Source organism: Chinchilla lanigera, unplaced genomic scaffold (assembly GCF_000276665.1).
Source record: "Chinchilla lanigera isolate Chin_1 unplaced genomic scaffold, ChiLan1.0 scaffold00026, whole genome shotgun sequence".
NCBI classification, from domain to species: domain Eukaryota; kingdom Metazoa; phylum Chordata; class Mammalia; order Rodentia; family Chinchillidae; genus Chinchilla; species Chinchilla lanigera.
The window spans coordinates 24,085,557-24,110,456 of NW_004955427.1; the positions used below are offsets into that span (position 1 = coordinate 24,085,557).

Consider the following 24,900-nt stretch of genomic DNA (forward strand, 5'->3'; position numbering starts at 1 on the left):
GCGAGTTGTGAGTTTGAGACCAGCCTGGGCTACAAAGTGAGCTCAAGGCCAGCCTGAACTGCGTAGTGAGACCCTGTCTCAAAGCGATGAAAAAAAATTAACGGAACTTCTAACCACAAGGTACTTATCACTCTATAAATTTTATTTAAGTCAACTCAAAAGTAGACAGGCTTCATTATTATAGTTACTGAGTCTCATTAAATTTTAGGGATCAGTTCTCACCAACATACTATTCCTAGGGAGTCCCCTAGGAGATCAGGAACTCCATACTGGGAACAGTTTTTCTGATCAGCGGGTAGCAGTCATTGGACAACTGTCAAAAAACTCATGAACTGAATTATATGGTCAAAATATGTATAGTCTGCTTCCACATGATTGACTTGCAGGTGGTTCCCTTCTACAAAGACCGTTCCAAAGGGAATTCTGAAAGCCAACCTCCAAAAGGGTACATTAAAATGCTAATTCCAAGGGACTGGAGGTGTAGCTGGGTGGTAGAACATTTGCTTAGCATATGTGAGGCCCTGGATTCAGTACACAGCACTGAAAAAGAAATCCTCATTCCAAACAGGAATAAAGTGCAGAAAAGCTTGATGAGTGGGAAAGAAGATGGCAGGCAAGAAGAGAGTGCCTTTTGAAAAAGCTAAAAATAATGAAAGTTTGCTAAATTGATATAATGAAAGGCTTTGGGTAGTTAATTATGACACAGAAAAGGGAAAAGGAAGTTGTCATTATAAATAGTTCCTTGAAGAGCAGTTTTGCATGCAGTTGTGACCAAAAGCATAAATAAATTTTAGGTATAGTTGGAGAGAAAGAAAGAGCACAGAAAATAAAGGGCTCCTCTTATTCTTGTATAAACTCACAGTCCCTAGCCAGGAATGGCTGCACTCACCCACCCACAATGCACTCTGAGAAGCTGAGGCAGGATAGCGACTTCAGGTCCAGTCTGGGCAACTCAGTGATTTAGCTAGACTTCGTCTCAAAATAAAAAATTTTTAAAAGGGCCTGGATATATAGCTCACTGCAAAGGATCTGGATTCTGTCCCCAGTACCACTAAAGACAAACAATAACAACAACAAAACCCATAGCCCCAGCTATCTCTGAAGCAGCCTGCAGTTCTAATTGTTGGGCCCTAATGAAGACAAAATGAAGATGCATGGAATCTATACAAATAGTAACTGAAATAAAAGGAACAGGAAGATTGAGACATAGAAATAGAGTTGCAGCTTACCCAAACCCAACGCTACCTACTTGAAAATAAAAGGTAAACAAAAAGCACTTCAGTATAAAAAAGAAAAGCATAAATATGCTTCAAAATGGTATGGGGAATTGAACCCAGGGCCTTTGCACTGAGCTACATCCCCAGCCCTTTTTATTTTTTATTTTGAGACACGGTCTCACTAACTTGCCCACGCTGGACTCAAACTTGCAATCCTCTCCCTTCAGTTTTCCAGAGTGCTACCAGTTTGGATGCCTGGCTTTTATTCCTAGTAAATGGCATTATTTTATCCATTCAGTGTTCCCATTGAAACACAGTGGTGATTATGCTGGATTCAGCCTGGACATCCCAGGCATGTCCATTTTGGTGGTTTTGACAAGTGGCCACAAATATAAACCACAAAAGCGAAGTCACAAATGCTAAATCGCAAAAGGAAAATGGCTCGGTTTTCCCTGACCTACATTATCATAAAAAGCCACCTTATTTGGCCAATATGATGTACCAAGCATTGTGCTAAGTATTTTATATATTAGTTGCATTTAATCCTCACAGTAAAGAAAGAAAATGTACGTAAATACTGCTGAGGGGCTAGTGCCTCATAATAAAAAAAGGAAACACTTGGTTAAACTAATCTATAATCACTACTAATGTTACCAAATAAGCACTTGCTAAATAAATCTAGGAGAAACTTACCACATTGTAAATCAGGTGATGAGCATTATTATTACCTAACAATTGCCCTTCCAGGCTCACTTCTACCCTTGAAGCAGCCATTCAAATACCGGAAAGCAATCCACTGAGGGCCAAGCCAAGTTCCTAGTCTTTGTAACAGAAGATGGAAAGAATGCACACTCCTTTAGTAAAAGTATGTGAAAGTATGTGTGTCATTCTCCAATCACAATGCAAAATATTAGAGCTTCAGGCATGCATCAGAGTGCTTAACCTTTACTTGACTGCTAGCTATCTAGACTCACCCAAAGTATAGCTGAAGCAGCTGATATTTGAGAAAGATAGACTGAATCTAAAATCTGCTGAGTTATTTATGTCCTCTCCCTTTACAAAGTGAAATCACCACAAAGCAATTTACCTGGACCACATTACCTATGCTACCCACAGAAATACTTTTATAAGTTCAGGTCCATTACTACACCTTCAGCTCCTATTGAAAATCTATAGCAAATATCATCTTTTAAAGAACACCAGCACCATTTCCACAAAATAGTAAGTGAAAGCATTTTCTATTATGGTCCTCAACATTTCTTATATAAATAATTCCTTTTAGAATTTACTGGTCCCTAAACATTTATGGCTATGGATTGAATTTATGCTTTATCTGAGCAATCACTGGCCCCACCCAGCTTCCTTTTGTGCCCTGCCTTTCAGGAAGCTTATACTAAATTTAGTACTCAATTGTAGCCACCTCACACAATTCAACACACACATCTCTTTCCGCCTTCGAAAGAGCTCCCCCGCCTTACTGTGTTAACTTTTCCCCCAGTGATCAAGCAGTACATGACCACTGCAGAAAATATGCAAAGTATAGAAAGATATAAAGCAGCAATGAATGCAAGGCAGCAGGAAAGTAATTTCAAATGGCTTTCACTATCTTTTAAATCATCGAATTCTGCTGCCTGGGCCTATGCTGCCTTAATATCGTAAAGCATACAATTTATTTTCAGGAGCAAATAACTCCTGGGTATCCCAGCCTCGGAAGAGGTGCTGCGCATGCGTTTCTGTGTAGAGGGAGGTAGTAAAGGAAGCCCAGACTACAAAGACTGTGTGGAATCCCACATGCTGAAACTAGCAGGGCTTCTTCAGCTCATCAGGTCTGAGCCCTTCATGTTTTCAATGAGAAGCCCCATCCTCACTGTGCCAGGCTTCCAGCTCACATCCTTGTGCCCACCTAGGGAGGAGCATCACTAATCTGAGGGGCCTGCATGCTGGGCTTTTTACTAGAGGATGGAGTGGTGCAAGCTTCTGTCACACTCCTTTGCCTTTTTTTTTTTTGGTAGAGCTGCCCAGTCAGGCCAGGACCACTCCAGATCTGTCTTGACAGGTCCTGCAGGCTCTTCCTTTGCAGTCTTGCCCAGTTGCTTGCAGCTTCTTTATCATGCAGTCAGAAAGGGAGAATAAACTCTCAAGATTTCCATTCAGGGGAGCAGGGAGGTATATACACCTCTTTTTGGTGGGTTGGCAGGTGCTAGACAAGCCACAAAAATAAATATGAACTTGTTTTCTCTCTGGCTTCATAGGTCCTCCACCCCAAAGCCCTCTTCTGCATCTAAGAGGATGGTCAGACTTTATATAAAACAAAACACCTAGTTCACTAAGGAAGAGAAATTCTCAGTAAAAGACTATGGGAATATGAAAGAGTGGGACTCTCCAAAAATTAGAACCTTAAGGTTCTAGAAGAACAAATACTCAAAGAATTTAAGGGCCAGTTTTTGTTGCTGTTTTGAAAAAATTACAGGTGAATAGAGATTGAGTCTAGTAAAGTTAAAAACATGGGCTGATTTTCAAATATATCAATTTAAATTATAAATATTTAAATGACCCTGATCAAAATAACTGTACAGTTTCCTAGAAAAGGCTTCCTTTCCACCATTTAGTAAAGTCGGACATAAATCACTGAACCACAGAACTTTGGAGCTACAAAGAATCTTTATCCAATCCAACCAGTGATTATGAATAATCTTAAAAAGCAGTCCCCAAAAAACATGAATCATAAAAGATATCTGTACCCAGTCAGCAGGAAACTATATACCAAGTGTATGGAACAGGAGCTGGCTGCTTTAAATAGGCATTACAGTTCAGCTTTTGCTTTGATGACATAAACCCAAACTCCTACTCTTGCAAAGTATTTCCAAAAACCTCTCACCTACGAGAAGTTTAAAATTGTAATTTCTAAAGCAACCTAACTTCAATTTTCTAAGAATGCTTCCAACCCTCTGTCCTGCGCCCTATGGCCCAAGGATGAAAAGGAGCAGCAGAGACTCTGGGTAACACTGAGGAGGGGCAGTTTCCAGCATTCTCTTTGACCCATGACAGGATGTTCCCTGTGCAGGGATTTGGGTACGTGCTATTTCCCATTTCTTATGGACTACTTTGTTCAGAGGCAGTGCAGGACCTAAAATAACAGAGCCAGCTATTGTCCTCAAGGGGAGTATAGTCTCCATGCAGATAGGTAGGCACTGGGTGACTTGGTACCACAAGATGTTTAGCACAGAAGACCAGAGGGATGAAGAAAGGCTCATGGGTTAGGACTTAACTGATAAGTAGGAAGTGGAATGGCAGAGAGAGGAGAGTATTCCACAGCCAGTGACTAACACCATGCCCTGCAAACACCTCCACTTTTCTTTGCCATTGAAGGATGTATTTTTGCAAGAATTAAGACATAAATGATACACTGCTCACCATTTCACAAAAGCACTTTGTTATGGTTTATAACTAGATATCTCCCCAAAGCTTCATGCACTCATAGGTGAGGCTTTGGGAAGTGACTGGATCATGGGTGTGTGGTACTGAATTGGTCCGCTGATGGATTTAGCATAGTTCTGGGTGTGGGTGATGGACTTACTGAAGAGGGAAGACCAACCCTGGGTATGGGTGGCACCAACCAAGAGCCATGTAGCCTGGATGGAATCAAAGGAAAAGGAGGGGAAAGTCATGCCACTTTCTGCCTGCCACATCATGAACTATTTCTCCTCTGCCCCTCTGTTGTGCCATCCTACCTTGGAGCCAGCTGATTATGGACTGAAACCTCTACAAACTGTGAGCTAAATAAACCTTTTCCCCTTTAACTTGTGGGTGTTGGGCATTGTGCCCCAAACGAGAAAGTAACTAATATACACCCTAACCCATGGCCTCTTCTGCAAGAATATGTGCCCTTTAACACTTAAGTCCTTGTGTGTTAGTGGATAAAGAAGGGAGAGGGAGGGGAGGCAGGCCAACTATTACCTTTTTCCTTATACGGTCAAAGAAAACATATTTTAAACATGTACCTCAATACTGAGATAAACTGTGTATGTTGTACTTCTAGCCCAAATACTTGGCAGTAGAGGAATGGCATTTTTGGCTGTCTTTTTCATCTTAGGCCCTACTACAGGTATTTAATGAGTTATGTACACACACCTACTTACGGCTGATTTGAATGACTTTGGAGGGATGAGCTAGGGACAGGATTACTCACATGAAGAATGGTCTGAAGAAGAAGAATAAGCTGGTGTCCTGGAGAAATGAAACAATGAGAGCTGTGGTCCTGAGGAATTTCTTTTCACAGACAGCATGGTTGCTTCTCCTGGCTCCAAAGCAGGAAGGGAGGACTGGCTCAAAACCGAGGTGCCAGACACTTGGGTGTGCGCAGTCACTTCTTCTGGGAGGCCCTTCACCCTCTCCAGGAAGCCCTGGGCTGTTCCATTCTCCGTGTGAGAAGAGGCAGTTCTTTTTTCTGACTCAGAACTGTTGGATGGCAAATGAAGCCTTTCTAAGGCTGAACAAGTAAAACAACAACAATTAAAATTCCACCAGCAGACTTCTAAATGTCTGAATAATCTTTTAGTGGGTCAAGTCTGACTTACAAAAGATAAATAGGTATGAAAAGAAATTAGGAGCAGTTGTTCTCTGAAAAATGAACTCCTGAACAAGAGACCATGAACCACGACAAAGATTGTTTCTTGAACTCACAAAAAGTTTGTTTTGGGAGCAAAATTATCAACAGTGGGGCAGACTGAAGCCAAATATCTGACAGTATGGACTTAAGAGATCAGTGCTAGATCATCATAGTTCATCACCTCCCGTATTCCACAAAGATGGCTCCAAAATTTACTGGAATTCAGCATAAACAGAATTTCCAATATGTGGATGACCAAAAGAACCGGGCAGTGTCATGCCACCACTCATAAATGGGACACAAAATACCTTCATACATTTTCTTTACAGACTTTAGTGCCCCCAGTCAAACCTCCTGTCACTAGGGGGAATGAATCACTTTTGAGACATTCATCCTCTACTTTGAGGTCCTCACAAACTTTCCTTTGTTGAGAGTCTTTAAGAAATCCCCTTCCTCTGTACTGTGGCCAATAGGTCAATACCTGGTGTCTAGATTTGTGCCTACCTGGGTGGCTCCCCTCAGTCTAGGTTCCCCCATCTCTCCAACCCCATCATACATTTTGGATCTGCTTGTCCTCCTCAGGTTTGCTTTAACAGTTTTATTCCACTGCGTAAAGCCCTTTGGTGACTTTTCTCACCACACTAAGTATAAACTGGTTTGCAAAGTGCTCCACAGTTGTCCCTAACCTATCCACACAACTATCCTACTCTCTGAACAACCTACACTCCCCCCGATGGATGATGCTGGTCCTGCTACCCCACAAAGAGGCCCAAATTGCTTCTCCTTTGCCTCTATTCACACTGGGCATCTCACTCCTCAGCCACCCCTCCCACTTGAAGTATTCAGATTTAGGCTCAGATCTTAGCCCTGAAACATGTTAATTCTTTGACCTTCACATACTGGGTTAACTTCTCTGAGCTTCAGTTTTCAAATTCCTAAAATGAGGGTAACAGATGGTTCTGACCTTTTATAAGGACTGAGAAAACAGATATGTTGGAATGTAGTGAGTACCTAATAACTGCTACTTCTTTCTCAATTAAGTCTTACCATCAAGCCCAGCCCCTTCTTAAAATCTTTTGCTAAAAATAGCAAACCTCAAAGCTGTGTAGTCTGGAGCAAGGACAACTATTTGAAGCACATCAACACAAAACCACATTAATACAAACAACACAAACTAAGACATCTTTCCCAGGCATACATCCTACCAGACCTGTGCTTCTGAGACTGGAACCCACGGCAGGATCCCTGGGGGAGGGACGAAGCTTGGATTCAGACTGGCTATGGGGTGTAGATGCCAGAGGACTGACCAGGCTGCTTGACAAATCTGCACCCTTCTCTGATCTGTCCTTATGAGCATCTCACAGATCGGGCATACGTCACAAATCTGAACCACCCCATCCCAGGACCTCTGGCTGGGCACAGTTAATTGAGGTTGGGAGAGGGAAGGATGAGGCAGAAAGGCTGTTTTCCAAGACTGGACAAACATGAGTAAAATAAGCATCAGCAGCTAAGGCATCCTCACAAACTCACATAAGGTGCTGTCCTGGGAAGTCAGCAGTCTTGCGCTCTCGGGTGAGTGTCCAGCAGGGGAAATAGTGAAGTCTGTTCTACTTGAAGACTCCTTCCTCCCTTCAGCAGTTAGGAGAGTAAGGTTTCCTGGAGCTTCCGAAGAAGTGCGGCTCATTTGGGAGGTCTGAACCGAAGTACCCTCTTTTGAACCCACTGTTGAAAAGTCCTCTGGACTCTGATAAAAGACAATGTCTTCCATGTGGGGCTCAGTATTACTTTCTGGCCAGTGGTTCCTTACAGCAGCTGAAGCAAGAAAACACATCAGTGAGAACTTGCTGGTTTCTGAAAAGCAAAATAAAGCTTCAGAAAAGACAGCATCACCAGACCATTTGAAGTCACTGCTAACTACATGGCTCCTTAGAGATCCGGTTTTTGTTTTCCCTATTTGGGAGTATTTCTCTTTCTGCTTAGGATCGGGGAGTGGCAGGGAATGTGGGCACCACGGAAAAACCTCTATGGGGATGAATGGTGTCACCTCCGTCGGTAGGGGTGAGGCAACTGTGACAAATCATCTGACAAGAAGAGGCTGCAAGCAGCGAGAACTACAGTTTGTATAATTATCACACGTGTGCAAACGCAAGCACACACACAGCCATGCACATGTGTATACACACAGAATAAATTATCTTTTAGATTAATGCTGCCCAAAAGATAAAGTGAGCAACAACTATAATCCATGTAAGTAACCTTTGCAGCCACATTTTAAAAATAAGGTGAAATTAATTTTTATCACTTCACTGTTTGCCCCCCCATCACTTGGCAGCACATTTAAGTACTCACTATCCTGAAGGTCACCTGGGCAGGTCTCATGGCAACCAGCTGACCTGCCCTTTTTTTTGGTCTTTTTGAGACAGGATCTTGCTATGCAGTTCAGGCTGTCCTTGAACTCACTTTGTAACCCAGGCTGGTCTCGAACTCACAGCAATCCTCCTGCCTCAGTCTCCCAAGTACTGGGATTACAGGTGTGTGCCACCACACTTGGCCAACCAGTTGATTCTTGTATTGAATAAACTTGATAAAGTTGTTGTTTTTATATTTCCTAATATAAAAATTGATAAAAATGCTATTTTTGGTCATCCTATATTTAAATAACTGGACTGGTAAGTGGTATTTTGTATTTCATTCAACCTATCTAATATCATTTCAATATATACTTGATATAAGAATTATCAACATATTTTATTCTTTTTTTGGTATTACACCTTTAAAATCTAGTGAATGTTTTACAAGCCACATCTCAAAAGCTCAGTCACCAGGTCGCTGGCTCACTTTCCTAAACAGTGTGGACCAGAAGCATTGGCTCACTTATTTGGGGTGGGGTGGGTGGTGACTACAAAAACTTCCATAAGATTATAAAAACTTCTGGTAAACTTTCCTAAGGGAATTATTTCCTCCCCATGCCCCTTGAGATTTACTGGATTTCTGCCTCCAATTCTGTTTCCTGGAGGTGATAATTAGCAGAGGTTTCCTGGCAGGGGAGGGAAGTTGCCCAGGCATCTGGGCTTCTCTGAAGCCAGCCCCAGATAGACAAGACCAACACTCAGATAGAAATGAGATACAGAAGGCCATTTCCAGGGGCAGCCACAAAGTCTGTAGGTTGAACTTGAGGCCTAGGGCTTATGGGCAGCAGTGACCTGCAAAGGGCATGCTCCCTTTGCTCTGCCTATCTGAGCTCCAGGCTGGCCTCCCAGAGGAGATAGCAGGATATAAGGATGCTTTCTCTATCTTCTTCGTTAACTGGGCAAACAGAGAAAAATTATTCCCCAAGGAAGCCAGAACAAAGTGAACGCGTGTGGCAGAAGGGACTCAGATCCACTCCCCTAAGCTGGAAGCCATGAGCAAAGGGAAGGTTATAAACTTAGCTCTGCTATAGCTTAAGACAAGTGAGACACAGCCACTGGGTGTTGTGGCAGGCTGTGAAGGACGAAGCTATGTCCCCTTCTCAGGGAACAGGCATGGAAGTCCAGACCCTGTTCTGCTCAAGGAATTCCACGGCAGTGTCCAGGAGGACAGGAATGGCCACATGCAGACAGGACGTGGCTCACACGGAACCATGCTCTTTCCTGAGTGTAGCCCGAAGAGGTCAGAAAGGGAAAATGTACACTGTAAGCAAAGTTAAAAGCCTGACAGTAGTCCTACACTGTCCTCAATAATGCTGCCACTATCAACAACTAAAAAATGCTGAATAAAATAGTTTTAAAAAATACTTCTAAATATGTTGCTGAGGTATCAAGAAAATAAATCATCAAATCTTCTGTGGCCAAAAGTGAACCAAGACTAGGAGTACAGAGAGGTGAGCAAAGACTGAAGCTGGCACCTGCTCGGTGTCTGTGACCTTGAACTTATTCTGCTGCTGTCAGGGAGGCAGGAGATGGGAGAGCAACCCCCAAGGAGGAGGGGTCTAAAAGGAAAGTACCGTGTAAAGCAGGGGACCCAAAGGACTATGCCGTGGCTGTAAGACAGTGACTGTAAGGCAGATAGAAACAAACCTGCCTTGTGGAGGGGACAGCAAGGAAACCTGGCCCTTCAATCATGGTTTAAGGTGAAAAAAATTAAATCTCAAGATTTATAACTGCTCTGGGTGTGGTGGCATGGGTGTAATCTCAGCACTTGGAAGGCTGAGGCAGGAAGATCGCTGAGAGTTTGAGGGGATACACCATGAATTCGGGCTCGGCTTGAACTATATGGCAAAACCCTGTCTTTAAAAGACAAAACAAAATAAACTCATGCCCTTCCACCTGAATGTTCCATCTTGAAGCCAGCTGGTCATGGACTGAAACGGTGGGCAAATTAAACCTCTCCTCCTTTAAGTTGTGAGTGTCTCAGTGATGAGAAAGCTGACTAACATACACATGCAAAAAAGACAATGGCTAAGAATTTTCTAGAAGCAATAAAAAGCACAAGAATCCTCAAAGGAAGTCCAACAAAATGTTTTATGGGTTTAAAAAAAAATTTTTTTGGTACCGGGAATTGAACTCAGGACCTTGCGCATGCTAGGCAGATGCCTGTACCAATGAGCTATATCCCCGGCCCTCCATCAAAATGTTAAGAGGCTAAATAGAAAAGAAATCTACATTCATATCATAGTGAGACTGTAGGAAACCACAGAATAACTGTAAATCTTAAAACCAAAGAAAACCATGCCAAATTACCTATACAAGACAGCAGTTGTGCTAACAGTTGATTTTTCAACAGCAATCATGAAAGCTAAAAGTGCATAAATGTATTCAGTATGGTAAAAAGGAGAATAAAACTAGAATTGTATTTTCAGCAAAACTATCTTTCAAAATACCTCAAGATTATCAAGTAAAAACATTTTCACTCAAAACTGAGCTTATCAGCAGCCACTTTCACTACGGGAAATTATAAAGGATGGATTTCAGGAAGAAGAAAAACAATCCTAGATGACAGGTATCAGATGTAAGAAGATATAATGAGCAAAGAAAGTGGCAGATATTTGCATAAATCTATGTGATGGATTCATAAATACTGAACTTATTAAAAATAATTTCTCATTAGTGGGATTAATAAAACAAGATGGATGGCAATCTTCAGGGAGATGATCCAAATGGTGTGCATGTAGGACAACCAGGATAACTTGGAGTTGTGGGGAAAATGCATAAGGTACTCAAGCTGACCCTAAAGAAAAGAACATATCACTTCTACACTAGCAGAGCTTGGAATGACATAAAATTTCCATAGAGCAAAATTAATGAATACTGCTCAAAACCAAAAAAATCAATACATAGTAATATAAACACATTATTTAGAGATATGGTCAAAATTACTAAATAAATCAATTAAAAGAGTTAAAATGATTGATTTTGGGGAACAGAAAATTTTGGTGGAGTGTCAGAATTTTTGTAACAACCTTGTAAAATCTACTTGATCTTAATGTGACTTTGATAAAAATAAAAACTAAACATTTTAAAAGTTGAATAACACACTACAGTAAATATCTGTAGTGCCTGATAAAAGCTTAGCATCCTTAATGTGTGACAACTTTTCAAATCCCTGACATCTGTATCTCATAGACAACATGAATGTGCAGTTCACCAAGTAAAATATGTAAGTGGAGAATAAATACATGAAGTATTGTTATAAAGCAAAGAAATACAAATTCAAACTAGGAAAGACTTTACTTTTATATTTACTTGTCCTCAACTTGGCAAATATTTAAAAATAGTGTATCATTGCAGGTACATAAAATGCAAACTTTCTTTTCTTTTCTTTTTTATGTTTTTGGTTTTTCTCTAGTACCAGGAATCGAACTCACAACCTTGCACTTGCCAGGCAGGCACTGTGCCACTGAGCTAAATCCCTGGCCCCACAAAATGCAAACTTTCAAACAGTGTTGGGAAGAATGTACAGTAATTGGCACAGGCTTTCTGAAGAGAAATGTAGTAATCTATTGCAAAACTCTTAAAAGTATAGGTATATGTTTTGATCTAATAATTTCATTTCTGGAAATTCGTTCTTAGTTGTTAAAGGGGTGCATAAAGTGTTAGCTATAAGGAAGTTTATCAAAGCTATGTTTATAATAATGAAAATTGGAAATAACCTAAACTTCTGCATGAGGGAGCTGATTAAGTATAAGACAATAAAATTTTAAAAGACTGACAAAAAATATTATTGAAACAGTTTTAGTTACGTACTATGCTCATCCTATAAGTGCAAATATAATTTAGAAAATGGTATGTACCATATGATTTTATGTTTTTAAATACACACACACACATCTCCTAGGAAAAAGAATAAAAATGGTTGATATCTTGGGCAGTTACTTTGTAATGGTCTTTCACTGGTCCCCAGATTGGATCCTCTTAAGGAAATAAAGTCTGAAGACCTTAAAAAATATACAGTGGCTCTTGGAAGTTCAAATGATGATGTGGGAAGGCTGAACTCCATGACATTTCTGAAACATAAGCATGTGAGTGGCTTTGGACTGTACAGATGAAGGACTGATGGGTTTAGTTGTGCATGAGCCACTTGGCCCCCAGATGCCTAACCTCTGTCATTATACACTGTAGCCCTAACTAACTGCTGGCTTGGTCTGCAGAGCAGCTAGAGACACTCTTGGTCATTAGTGCCACTGGTGGCCCCTGCTGACCTGAAAACTACTGTATTAAGCTTTAAGCCCTCTTTACGTGGAGACCTGACCCTCAGGAATAAAGGAGGTGATGTAACAACTTGCTCCTTTTACTCATACCTTGTGAATCTGTTTTCTTTGTGTTAAGGACATGAATCTGCTGCTAGTCTTGTGTCTGGACATAGAAATTTAGATCTTAACAAAAGAGCAGTGGGTAATGCACAGCCTGTGGCTAAAGTCAGACCATCTGGGTTAGATTTCTGGCTACACCACTTACGTGTCCTCTTTCCTGGGTGAGAAACATAATTTTTCTGTCTCCTGGTGTTCCATCTGTCAGACAGGGATAGTAACAATATCCAGTACATACCTGGCTGTGTGTGAAGGTGTGAGAGTTTAGAACAGTACCTGGTACACAGTGAGTGCTACATATGCCACAGCCATGAACAGATTTTGGTTTATTAGCTTTTAACAAACAGATTTGGTGACAGGCTTCCTCGGCAGGCACAACTACCCAGTCAGGGTTGTCTCCCAGTCCTTCTCCAGGCAACTGATTAGAGCTGGCAGCAGAGCCCTCTCAGAAGCTAGGAGTCTACTTTGCTTAGAGGACTGAGGCTGGCCACCTGGCTGCTGGCGCAGCTGTGCCTTACTGAGTTCTGCTCCATGACCCCTCCTGTGAGGTACACAAACTTCCGGGACACAGGGTGGGACTGGGGACACCTCCAGCATGTCACTGGCCAGAGATTTCAAAAGAAAAGTATCCCACAGCCCCATATTTAATGCAAGGTGTCCTCTGGATTTGTTTATTACCTATGAAATCTTCTTTGGAGAAGGGATTAAATCACACAGGCTGGGCCAGGAAGCACCCCAGCCCACTCCCAGTGCCACCCAAGGTCCTGTTACATCCAGTGACTTACATATTCCGTGTTTCATCTCAGGAAAAATGATGGATCTAACACTAAAATATTTATTAAAGTGAAAGAACTGGTCCTTTCGAGCCCTGAGTGATTTAAGTCTACTGCAGATGACTCTTGCTTATGCCATGGCTTCCTCTCAGCACCTGCGTGAACTCTGAGTGGGACAGTAATACAGAGTAAAGTGGACAGGACCCCATAGGAACCTACCACAAGCTGGGACAGTTATCAGGGAGCCTGCTTTTACTTTGGGGGGAGAACAGAGATGGTGCTGGAGATGTGCAAGGGAGAAGGGATGCCTCAAGTCACAGACCTTGGACCATTTGGGAGGTGACAGGAAGAGGCTGTGTCCCACTAGATCTTCCTGGGAAGTACTCCGGGAGGAACTGTGTCCTGAAGGCTTAGGTGAGGCTAGGTTACTCAACACCCACCCCCAGGCTAGTTCCCCAGGTGGTCAGAGATGTTAATTCAAACCCCAGCAACAGACCATGGCACCTGGGCCCACCAAGCAGCCACATATTAGAGCCGGGAGGTCCCATTTCTCAGATTTCTTTTGAGCTGAAAACCATCCTTCCCTCTGCACTCGGCCTCCTATGTCAAGCCACAGCTCTCCCTTGCATCATGAATGGAAATTAACAAGACAGTTTCATTGCTTTGCCTGGTTTTTCCCCTTCAAGTTGACAACTTCCCCTTCTGTAGCATCTTAATGTTCCACAACATCTGTTTGCGAACCAGCATCATCAGGGATGCTAACAGCCTGGAATAGGATTTCCTAATTAGCAGCTGCTACAGAGTCAGCTCCTCGCCACCCTCTAGTAATCTGGGGGTGTTCAGCTTGCACTGTTTCTCAGCAGTGGAAAGGGAGTGTACAGCAAGTGTGCCGTGTTACTGGAAGAGGCAAGTTCCTCCCTGAGGGCCCCCCACCCGACCCCTCACCACAAGTGCCGCAGACAGTCCAAGTCACAAGGGCTGCCAGCTACATGCTTGAGTTTCTGGGGCACAGAGTTGAAGAACCAGTTGAAGAACCAACTTCTTCAACCAGAGTTGAAGAACCTGTATATTCATGTCCCTCCACCTGAGTTCAGATTTCACAAACATCTATTCAATGTTTACCATGTGTTCAGTGTTTTCCCGTGTATTATTTAATGTTCATGACAGTTTTGCCAAGTGGGTATTATTATCCTTATACAGCACATGGGGAAACTGAGGTGTAGAAAATTAAGTGACTGTTCCTGGCCACAGCCTCACCAGCAGCAGAGATATGATCTGAACCTAGGTCTCGTTTCATCACACTCCATGCTGCGTTAGGCCACTGACCAGTACAGCAGACCCAAAAAGAGTCCCATTGGCCTTCACACTTTCTCCTTCAACACAACTTCACTGACCTTGTTTCTCCCTCAGCGGAATGAAACGGTGCCTTTCGCATGGGCTTTGGAATCAGAGACTTCGTTTGGTAACAGCTGCTTGTTATTAGCTGGAAGACTGAGCAAGAGGACTTCTAAATGAGCTTCTAACGCAGAGATGATTTTTATGCATACTGAAAAAATGATTATGAAGGAAAGGAGAGCTAGCCTAGAGCGTAAGTTTGAGGGAAACAAGAAAAATCTGTTTACAAAATGTGCCATGTAGACTGAAAATATCCAATAGGCAAATTAAAGATGTAGGATTATTGGTTAGGAGGAAGGATGGGAGATGGCATATGAAGGGAAAATTGAGGGTCAAGGGCTGATTTAAGGAAAAGTGTGAATCTGGGGGAGGCAGACTGAGAGAGTAAAAGTAAAGTAGGGGCAGCACAGAGGAAGGCAATGCTGATGGGCTGCAGAGGAAGCCATGGACACCAGGCCTGCAGAAAGGCCATGGCTGAGGCAGAGAAGTCCCTTGGCCTTCACAGGGTGTTGCTTGGTAGATGAATGGAGAAGGTCACACATTGCTAGGGTTAAAGCCATAAGAAAAGATTCTAGAACAATACAGCACTGATTCCCAGGTGTGCAAGTCCCTGTTCCTGAATCCCTTTGGAGCTTTCCTGGGATCTTGAACTTGAATAACCTCAGAACTCTGGGGTTGGTGCTTTGTCCCTACACTGTTGTATATTCTAGCAGGAGATTCTCACGCCTGTGAGAGTGGGTTTCTCTGCAACTTTTAGAGATTTTCCTAAAATGTAATTGTTTATCCAGGGAATGGAGAAAAGAGTCTTTAAAGAGTGGGGAGAGACTTTTACCGCCTCCTGTTTTGGTTCCCTTTTAGTAGGATGGATGGCTGTAGACTGCCCTGCTCACAGGTGCACACGTGCTTCCAGGACAATGAGATTATGCTTCCATTCTCGGAGACCCAGTGAAGAAACCCCACACATTTTCCGATCTGTAAGTCACTTTTTACAGGATATTTGAGGGGCCTAAATCATCTTTTTAGATTCTGACATTCTGAGTGCCAAGCAAGAAGGCGATTCTGGCAATTCTTACACAACAGAAGCCTGAGACTCAGCACTGACGCTGCCCACTCAGGTTAACCCAGAGATAGGTGGCAGAGCAGCAACTAGAACTCAGCTCTTTGATTTTTGGTGCCTCCTTCAATTAACCACACTTAGATGAAAACCAGTGAGGGCTGAGCTCAGCCAGCTCTTCCTAAACTACTTCATGTTGTGTGGCAGCCTTCACCTGCCAGCATCCATGCTGCTTTGCACCATTCGTTCTTGCCAAAGCTGGCTGGGTTGCTCTAGATACCCCTCAACCACTTCCAAAGGTGACCACTGCCTTCAGGGACTACAGCAGCCAACTAGTCTGGCCCTGAGATGATAGGACTGAAGCTCAGCAGGGTAAGAGACAGTTCCAGACCCAACGTACAGCCTGTGAGTGGCATCTGGGAATTCAAAAAATATTTTCCTAGACCTCCGTAGGATGGCTATTGTCAAACAAGAAGAAAGGAAAACAGCAAGGGCTGGTGGGGAAGTGGAGAAACTGGAACCTTCACATACTGCTGATAAGAACGTAAAATGGTACAGTCATCACAGGAACGGCATGGCAGTGCTTCAACTTGAACATATGAGCCAGAATTTCACTTCAAAACTTAAAAAAAAAAAAACTGAAAGCAAAGACCCAAACCCATATTCATATACCCAAATACACAGCAATATTATTCACTATAGCCAAAAGATGAAAGCAAACTGTCGATCAAATGAACAGATAAAAGTGTATTTAGATATACTTGGATATTATATAGCCTCAAAAATGAGTGAAATTCTAACACAGGGTAGAGCATGGGGGAAACACTGAAGATATAAGTGAAACAAGCCAGATACAAAAGGACTAGCATTATAAGATTCCACTTATATGAAGTACCTACAATAGCAATATCATTGAGACAGCAAATGGAACAGAGATTCCACAGGTTGGAGGTAGGGAGGAGTGGGGATTTCCTACTTAAAAGAGTTTCTATAGGGGATGGTAAAGAATTTCTAGAAATGAATAGTAGTGATGGCTGTAACACAGTGATTGTACTCAAGGCTGTAGAATTGTACATTTAGAAACAGTTAAGGGGCTGGGGATTTAGCTCAGCGGCAAAGCGCCTGCCTGGCAAGCACAAGGTCGTGAATTTGGTTCCCGGCACCGGAGGAAAAAAAAAAAAAAAAAAAAGAAACAGTTAAAAGTGTAAATTTTATGTTATGTGCTATTGCCATGATATACAAGCAGTGTCATTACCAAAAAAAAGACATACTGCCATTAATCCCCTGCGAAATACACCCCCTGTACACTTATCCCAGTTTTCGTGCCCCTTTCTGAAAGTCCTGTTTCGTGAATGTCTTCATGAGCCCGAGTACCATCCAGAGAAAGGCAAGCTTGTAAAAATACTGCAGTACCTTGCAACTTTTGGCTCTCCCCTAAAGTCAAAATGACCCAGAAAGGTAAAGTATTTGGATACAGGACACTGAGGCAGATGTAACAGCACAACTACAGCCACAAAAGAAGAGTTCTAGAACTATTTCAAAAAGTGCAAAGAATGATGGGATAAGTGTTTCACTCAAGGGGGAACTTTCAAGGGGGTTAATAGTAATGTGTCTCTTACTGTAACAAATCTTTTAAAGTTTAAATATTCACTGTATTTTTTGACACACCACATGTGTGTGCGCACCCATTTGTAGGGTACAAAGATGAATTCGATGTGGAACTTGCCTCAAGGAACTTTCTGCTTCTGGGTAGCTAAAGCAAGAAAATCATTCCCTATGATGCCTCTGGAGTGTGAGAAGTGACCCAGAGAGACAGAGTGCAAGCCCATCCTTCCTCCAGGGCCGCCTCCAGACAGCGGGGGCCCTTCTCTGGCAGAGGCCTCACAGCCTTCCCCACAGGAACCCAGTAAGTGAGGGGGAATTCAGGCCGGATGGCTGGCGGTGGGATATTCTGGGGCAGGCAGGAACCTCTGGGGCGTGGGGGGAAAGTGGTTGTAATCTCCCCAGAAGGGCAGCCACCTACTCTGCTCAGCCACTTGGGCTGTATTTTGAAATGCTGCTGCGGATGTAATGATTCGGGGTGGAGGATGTTTAGGAGCCAAATGAGTTTGTGCGAACAAAAGATTCAGCCTAGATCTAAACTGTCCAGGGCTCTCAGGGAGTTTCGTTTCCTTCCTCATTCTTACCCTAAAAGGAGCAGCCCTAAGAAAAACTACACATACTGTGAAGTGTTTGGACTTGAGGTCTGATGATCAGATTTTTAAAAAGCCTCCCTTTCAACAGCCTCTAGTGATAAAGAGGGTGGATGTTACAGGCAGGCCGTCACCGTCCCTGGGAGGGAGCTGGCTTTTGTTCAGGGGAGAGCAACCTGTTCTCTCTCAGGAGAAACAGGTCTGAAGGACTGAGGCAAGGGAGACAAAGGGCAGGGACCAAGAGACACCGAGGCTGGAGCCTGCATCTGGGCTCAACCTTACAGAAACAGAACTAGCCCTCTCATGGCCTTGGTGCACTACGGAGGGATACGGCCTCCCCAGGCTGGAGGGAAAAATGAAGGACCTTGATGTGACCTCAGACTCTGCTTTAAAAATAATCTGTGTTTTGTATTTGGTTTTGGGTTCCCCCCTTAAGAGAAAGCTGTTGAGGTGAAGATCATCAGAGTCCCATTCAGTTAAGTGAACGTACAGGCTATCTGCTGCACGGGTGTCCACCTTGTTTTTAGGGAGCACCTAACTTGCTGCCTCCATTTTCCTTGTCCCTCTCCACCTATGAAAAATAAACACCCAAAAGAGTGGCCAAAGAAGGGATTCCTCAGTGAAGGGGACGCTCTGAGCAAGAAACTGAGGCCACAGCCACCAGCCTCGCCTGGCTAGGATGGTGAGGGCTGTGAGAGGCTCAGGCAGCAGCGGCCTCCACCTCCTGTGTTGTCATTGTACCGCCCAGAGGAAGCGGGTGGCAGGGCTCCGCCAGAGGAGACCCGACAGGTTAGTGAAACAATGAAAAGGCAAGGAAAAACATCCTGGCTCTGAGCAGGAGGGGAGAGGAGCCGCGGAGGAGGGGCAGGATGAAGGGCCTGCACAGAGCTGGGCGCTGGAGCTGCCTGAGACGGTCTCCGGCTTTAAACATTTACACAGCGCTGGCGGCTGACTTTGTAAGTTCTGCAGTTAATTTATTCTACAGACCTCTGTGAAGTGGCCCAGGACTGAAAGGAAATCATAGGAACATAATTTGTCTGAACCGTTTACGACTGCTGAAAAATGGACACAGTGGAATGATATTTCAGCACAAAGGGCTCAGAGGGAAGGGAGGGGAGCCTGGTGCTGGGCTCTCTCTGAGGAGGGGCGGGGGAGGACAGTCCGCTTATTTGCCAATGTGATTTTTAAATGTAGATTGGGAAACTTGATGCTCTATTAAAATACATGCAATATTTCAAAAATCAGCTTATAACCATAGGCGGTTAAGAGAAAAAATAGAGGAAGGAGAAAGGCTGAAAAGATAAAAAGAAATTCATAGAAGGAGGAACAAATAAGGTTAGGAAATATATTTTTTAAAAAAACATACCTGGGAGGCATAGTTCAGTGCTTGCTTAGCATGTGAGGCCATGGGTTTGATCTCCAGTACCACACACACACACAAAAGATATGTCAGGGCAGGATAATACTAATGCAACACCATATATTATAATGATATGTGATAATAACCTATGTGGCATGCGCCAACCACAGCAGCATGTCACATGAATTGTCTCGGCTTATCCTCATGGTAGGATGAAGGGGTGCCTCCCTTCAAGGTAGTCTCATTATTAATCTCTGCTTTTCTGATAAGAAAACTGAAGTATCATAAGATTAAGTAACTTGCCCAAAGTTACACAGCAAATAGTAAAGCTGGACCCAAATGCAGGTCTGTCTGGTTCCAAAGAAAATCCAACTTTAAAAAACAGAAGAATGCATGAAGAATGCAAGCTAAGAAAGAAAGAGCAAAGCTAAGACAGAGAATTACAGAGAAACAGGAAGGGTTACTGAAAACGAAAGCCAGAAAGGACAGAGCTGGGCCTCCTCCAGGTGGGCTCCAGGGCGCCCCACCAAGGAGGTCTGGCTCCACACTGCACTTCAGTGGTACAGACAGGATGTACGTCCTGACATCCTGTGTCACACACAACTGCCCAACACAGTTCAGAGTCTGGTGGGATTTAGAAGAAAGGAAGAGACAATGGAGGTTAGCATCAGTGATGATTACCGCACACATGAGTGAGAAGAGACAAGCAAAGGCAGCAAGAGACAAAGATGATCCAAGTTTGAGCAGTGGATGAGAGATTAAAGGAACCATCAGCAAGCAAAGGAAGCCAGGTACTGGGGGAAGGTGGGTAATGTGTTTGTGTCTATGACTATTATCTGTTGGTTTAAATTGAAGCATCATGAATACCTATGAGAGAATGTCTGGCAGACAGCTGAAAGAATGGAACTAGACTGCTGAGGGGAAGAAAATTATTCTGGCAATCATTCACTCACAGAAAACAGGGGAAGTTGCACTGTCTTTCCTCCATGCCTTTGTCCTTCAGTTATTCCTACCTAGAATGTCCCACTTCCTACTCCTTGGTTAAATTTGATTTGTTTCTCACAACCACGTCAGAGAGTGGCACCTCCAAAAAGCCTTTCCCAAAGACAACATTCTCCCTCCGGACCCTGTGTGACCTTGTTAGATGATTCTGATTCACGTCCTGCAGCAGGGTGGCCACCCTGTGTCTAGGGAGCACCTGCAGAGGTCCCCACACAGCCTCTGATCACATTCCTGTGTCCCTTCCAAGAAGCTGTGGCTCACAAATGACCACTGAAATGTGCTGGAGGTAGAAGGGCAAGAACAGGACCGTGAGGAACATCTCACTGGGCGGGAGAGAAGAGATGGGAACGAATTAAGTCATGGCAACCAGAGACAGGTGAAAAGACAAAGAGATGGACAGAAAAATGCCATTAAGATTTGCTATAAATGTTCATTTCTCCGCCTCCTCTCCAACTTTCTAGTCATCCTTCCATGACTACTTTCTTCATGAAGCACCACCTCATGTAGAATAATAATGCCTGGCATGTTCCCAGGAAGCATTAGTGACTAACAGGAACACGGTACACATGTTTACAAAGAGCATGTCCATGTGGATGGATTCATTCCACCCTTGTAATGACACTGTGACAGCAACAGAACTGGTTTGTGTTTTCTCTGTGTTACAGAAATGGAAGTGGGTACACAGATGAAAGTACGCATTCCAGGTCACGATTCACCATATTATGACTAAAATCACTTGCTGTGTCTACGTTTACAAGTGCTTTCAAATAATTGTATTTGCTCTTCCTCAAAGTGTCCTTAGGAGCAGGATAGACATTACTCTCCCCATTGAGGCATGAGGAAATTAAGACCTAGAGATAGAACGTAGCTGTCCATGCCACATAGCTAGAAAGCGGAAGGAGTTATTATGGCCAGAAGTCCTCGGCATCAGAGCTCCTGAGCCACCACTGGCCATCCGTCTTCTTTAACTCTGCCAGTGGCTACTGTCAGCAGCACTCCATTACCACAGAGCACGACTACACTATAAATAATTCCTAACAAGCCACAAGAATTCACCTACCCAAGTAAGTATGGTCCTCTTCAAAGAGGTCCCATTAGGACAATACTTATTCCAACAATGCTGTTATTGTTGCAACTATTTTTTAAAATTTGCTAATTTTTTAAAAAGCCTATAGAATATTCTCTTGAGTTTCATGAATAGACAAATTTTCATCCCCTGATAATGGATTTGGATTATTTTGGAAACAAAAATTCAAAGCCCAATCTAATGAATGATGCAGGAGATAGAATAAGTGATCCATTTTGGACTCAGAAGCGGTCTGACCTCAAAGCCACACCAGTGACTGGCTTGTGGGCCCACACATGGCCTCTGAAAGTGGCTCCCAACTCCTCTGAACACTTTTGAAGTACATGTCACTACCCTTCAAAGGTTCTGATCTGAGGGAGAATACTCACTGACCACATCCAGTTCTGACCACCTTTTATCCAAATGGTTATTATTTTGTAGTCATACCTCATACACTTTTTGTATTCAATCTTATTGCTTCGTACGTGTTCATCTGGTCTCAGATGACCGTAGGTGGGGGCTGTTGCACTTCGTTTTTCCGATTTCAAATCTTCAAATCTGCCTCTTTGTTCTCTGTATGTACAGCTAAGGAGGGCAAGTTCAAGGGATGCTAAGGGATGAAGAGGGCAGCGCTCCAGGGAAGATGAGGACCAGACAGAGGTCCCTGGAAGATACTCTTGAGCTCTCCAGTTCAGAACTTGTCCCCAAACGGGGTTGTCGTCAACGCCATACCCAACATACACAAGCACTGGTTAAAGGAGCAGCAGCCCCAGAGTTGCGAGTTTTGGTGCCCAGGCACCAGGCAGTCTGCTTTACAGGGGTTAGAAAGCACACTCTTTGAGGGAGGTTCCATAATATAGGTCCATAAATAGCCCATTTGGCAGATGAGAAACTTTAGCAAAGAGACGTTAAATACCCTACCCAAAGTCCCAACACTGGCAAATGGCACCGTTGAGATTTGAACTGAGTCTATTTGACCCCCAAGCCAAGGTCTGTGACTGCAAAGCCAGTGGGACTCTCATCTAAAGTCTGGTAAAAAATGACCCCCCCAATTAATTTTTACCACATGGCAGCAAGAAATATCATGGTGGCCCCAGAGGGTATAAAAGTGCAACTCTTCCCCAAATTGAAGCTCTCTCCCCCATCGCCTAATCTGGTAACTCAGGGAAGGGTTTTCACGACAGGTTTAACATGATGCTCACTAGTACAGCCCTGGACAAGAACATCTCTCCAGAGAACAACCAGGTGCCCCTCTCATGGACCCTTGCTGCTCCTTCTACCCATCTGATTGCTTCAGGTCAAGAACAGAACTGTCTGGGCCACCTGGACAGCTGGACCTCAAATTCTTCTTTAACTATCTTCCTCCTTAGTCCTCACCTCCCAACTTGGAGAAAACAAGGAGAAATGGGTCAACTTACCACAGCCAATGCTTCGCCTCCAGCACCCTAGCTTTTTCCTCACATAGAAATGGGAGCTTCTGTTATGTGGGGTCTCCACAGAGGTCAGAGCCTCTCTCAGGTCCCTGCAACAAACCCAGGAGTCTTGCCTGCCTGCCACGCCATCTAACCTGAACATTTTCCTCAGCAACTTCACAAGACAGGTAAACTAGCACAGCCCCATGAAGTTCAAGAGCTAAAATATAAAGCACAAGGAGTGTGCCCATTTTTCACAGCCTCTGTGGTCTCCCTACTCCTTAAGAGACTGCACACCAGGGCCCTGCCCCATGTGGTAATACAAGCCCTGCTGCTGTACCTTCCAGGCACCTGGTAAGCCTATCTGACCTCCTTTCTGCAGCACTCATGGCCTTCCATGAATAAGCCACCCAGCCACAGAGGCCTGCCTGCCTTCCAAGCCTAAAACAAGGCAAGCGTGGCCCTGCCTAGACCATTTGCCTGGCTCTTCCCTCTGCTTATGGGCCCTTTCTGCTACAGGCAAGGGGATACCTTATGCCAAATCCCTAAACCAGGAATGATTTTGACACATGTACAAAGATGGGTGTGCACAGCAAGTGTGGAGTAGAGCAAGAGGAGGCCACCGAGGCAGCAGGGTCAGACCTGTGGACTTTGTATTCCAAAAAGGAAGGCTGGCTATTATTCTAAGTACAATGCAAAGCTCTTGGAGGATTTTAAGCCTGAGAAGGAGGTGACCTGAATTACATTTTAAGAAGATAACTCTGGCTTCTGTATGCACTGCTTAGCGAGCACAAGGGTGAAGTAGAACAGAAAAGAGCAGTGGAAATGAAAGGGACCAACTCATGACATTATTTCAGAAGCAAAATCAGCCAGAACTGTCCTCCCACCCCCAGCCCCCAAAAGGGACACAGTGGGAGAGGAATGGAGGGTGACCCCTAGGCCTCTGGACTAAGTAACCAGGTGAATGATGTTGCTAATTCCCGACACAGAAAGAGCTGGGAACTGACAAGTTAGGGGCCGAGAATCAAAGGTTCTGGTTCTCTCTGATTTCCCTTTGTCGTCCCACTGTCAAATTTTGCCATTAGGAGGGAGGCCAACATCTGCTGTCTCCCATGCTTAGCATATGGCAGGCAGGCTTCTCCCTGGCCTCTTGAGGGTCCGCACTAACCAGCTCAGAATCAAACCCATGTCCTTTCCTCAGGCCTCATCTCCCTGCTCCCTTGACAGCCTCCTCTTCCTCCTTACTCTCTGCACTGGATGTTCCCGGCCCCGTCAGAGCCAGTTTCTTTTTCCTTAGTGGCTTCAATGACTGCCACCCTCCCCGGGATGAAGTTGGCCCTGGCTTCTCTCTAGCTTAGTTCTATATTCTCAAGCTTCTGCAAAATTCTTCCCCTGGGACCAGCTGTAGTTTTTACGCCAAAAAGCTAACCCAAAGGTAGCCTTCTTAAAAGCAAGGCACTCCTCTCCATACCCCATCAGGCATCCTGGTCCACTGGCCTCAAGCCTCCTGCTTTATTCTTTTACCTTTATCCTCGCATCTCTCCCTCCCAATCTCTGCCACTCCATGCCAGTCCACTCCCTATTTTCAGCCTTCCCCTCCACAGCACGGGCACAATGCCACCAGGATTCCACTAGGCACTGTGTAACTACTGGGCTGGAGGGAGGGCAGATCTGTCTGCGGTTCATCTTTTTGGCTTTTGCACCAAGCACAAATGACCAATGATGTGGCAAACTACCTGGTCCCTCCTCCAAAGCTGGCACATGTTCCTCGATGTGGGTGCCATGAAATAAACACTTTAATCGGGCCTCTAAGGCCCTTCATAATGAGCTCTAGCCCCTTTTCAGAGGGCCGTAGTTAACCTAGCGCCCAACCTGTATCCTCAAGTCCTCTCCTCCAGGCTTCCTGGCTGTTGATCCCCTCCATTTAAAAAGTCTTGACTGAGGGGCTGGGGATTTAGCTCAGCGGCAAAAGCACCTGCCTGGCATGCGCAAGGTCGTGAGTTCGGTTCCCGGTACCGGAGAAAAACCAAAAA

The 24,900-nt window shown here is 44.1% G+C and overlaps 1 protein-coding gene across 1 annotated transcript in view; it reads right to left on the reverse strand.

Annotated features, from left to right (window-relative positions):
- The window catches only part of Heg1 (heart development protein with EGF-like domains 1), a gene marked incomplete at its 5' end in the record, with an annotated part of 80,291 nt that overhangs the window by 50,364 nt on the left and 5,027 nt on the right, over positions 1-24,900 (reverse strand). The window contains 2 exon segments of the mRNA XM_005386545.2: positions 5,407-5,706; positions 7,357-7,638. Coding sequence (XP_005386602.2) covers positions 5,407-5,706; positions 7,357-7,638 — 582 coding nt within the window.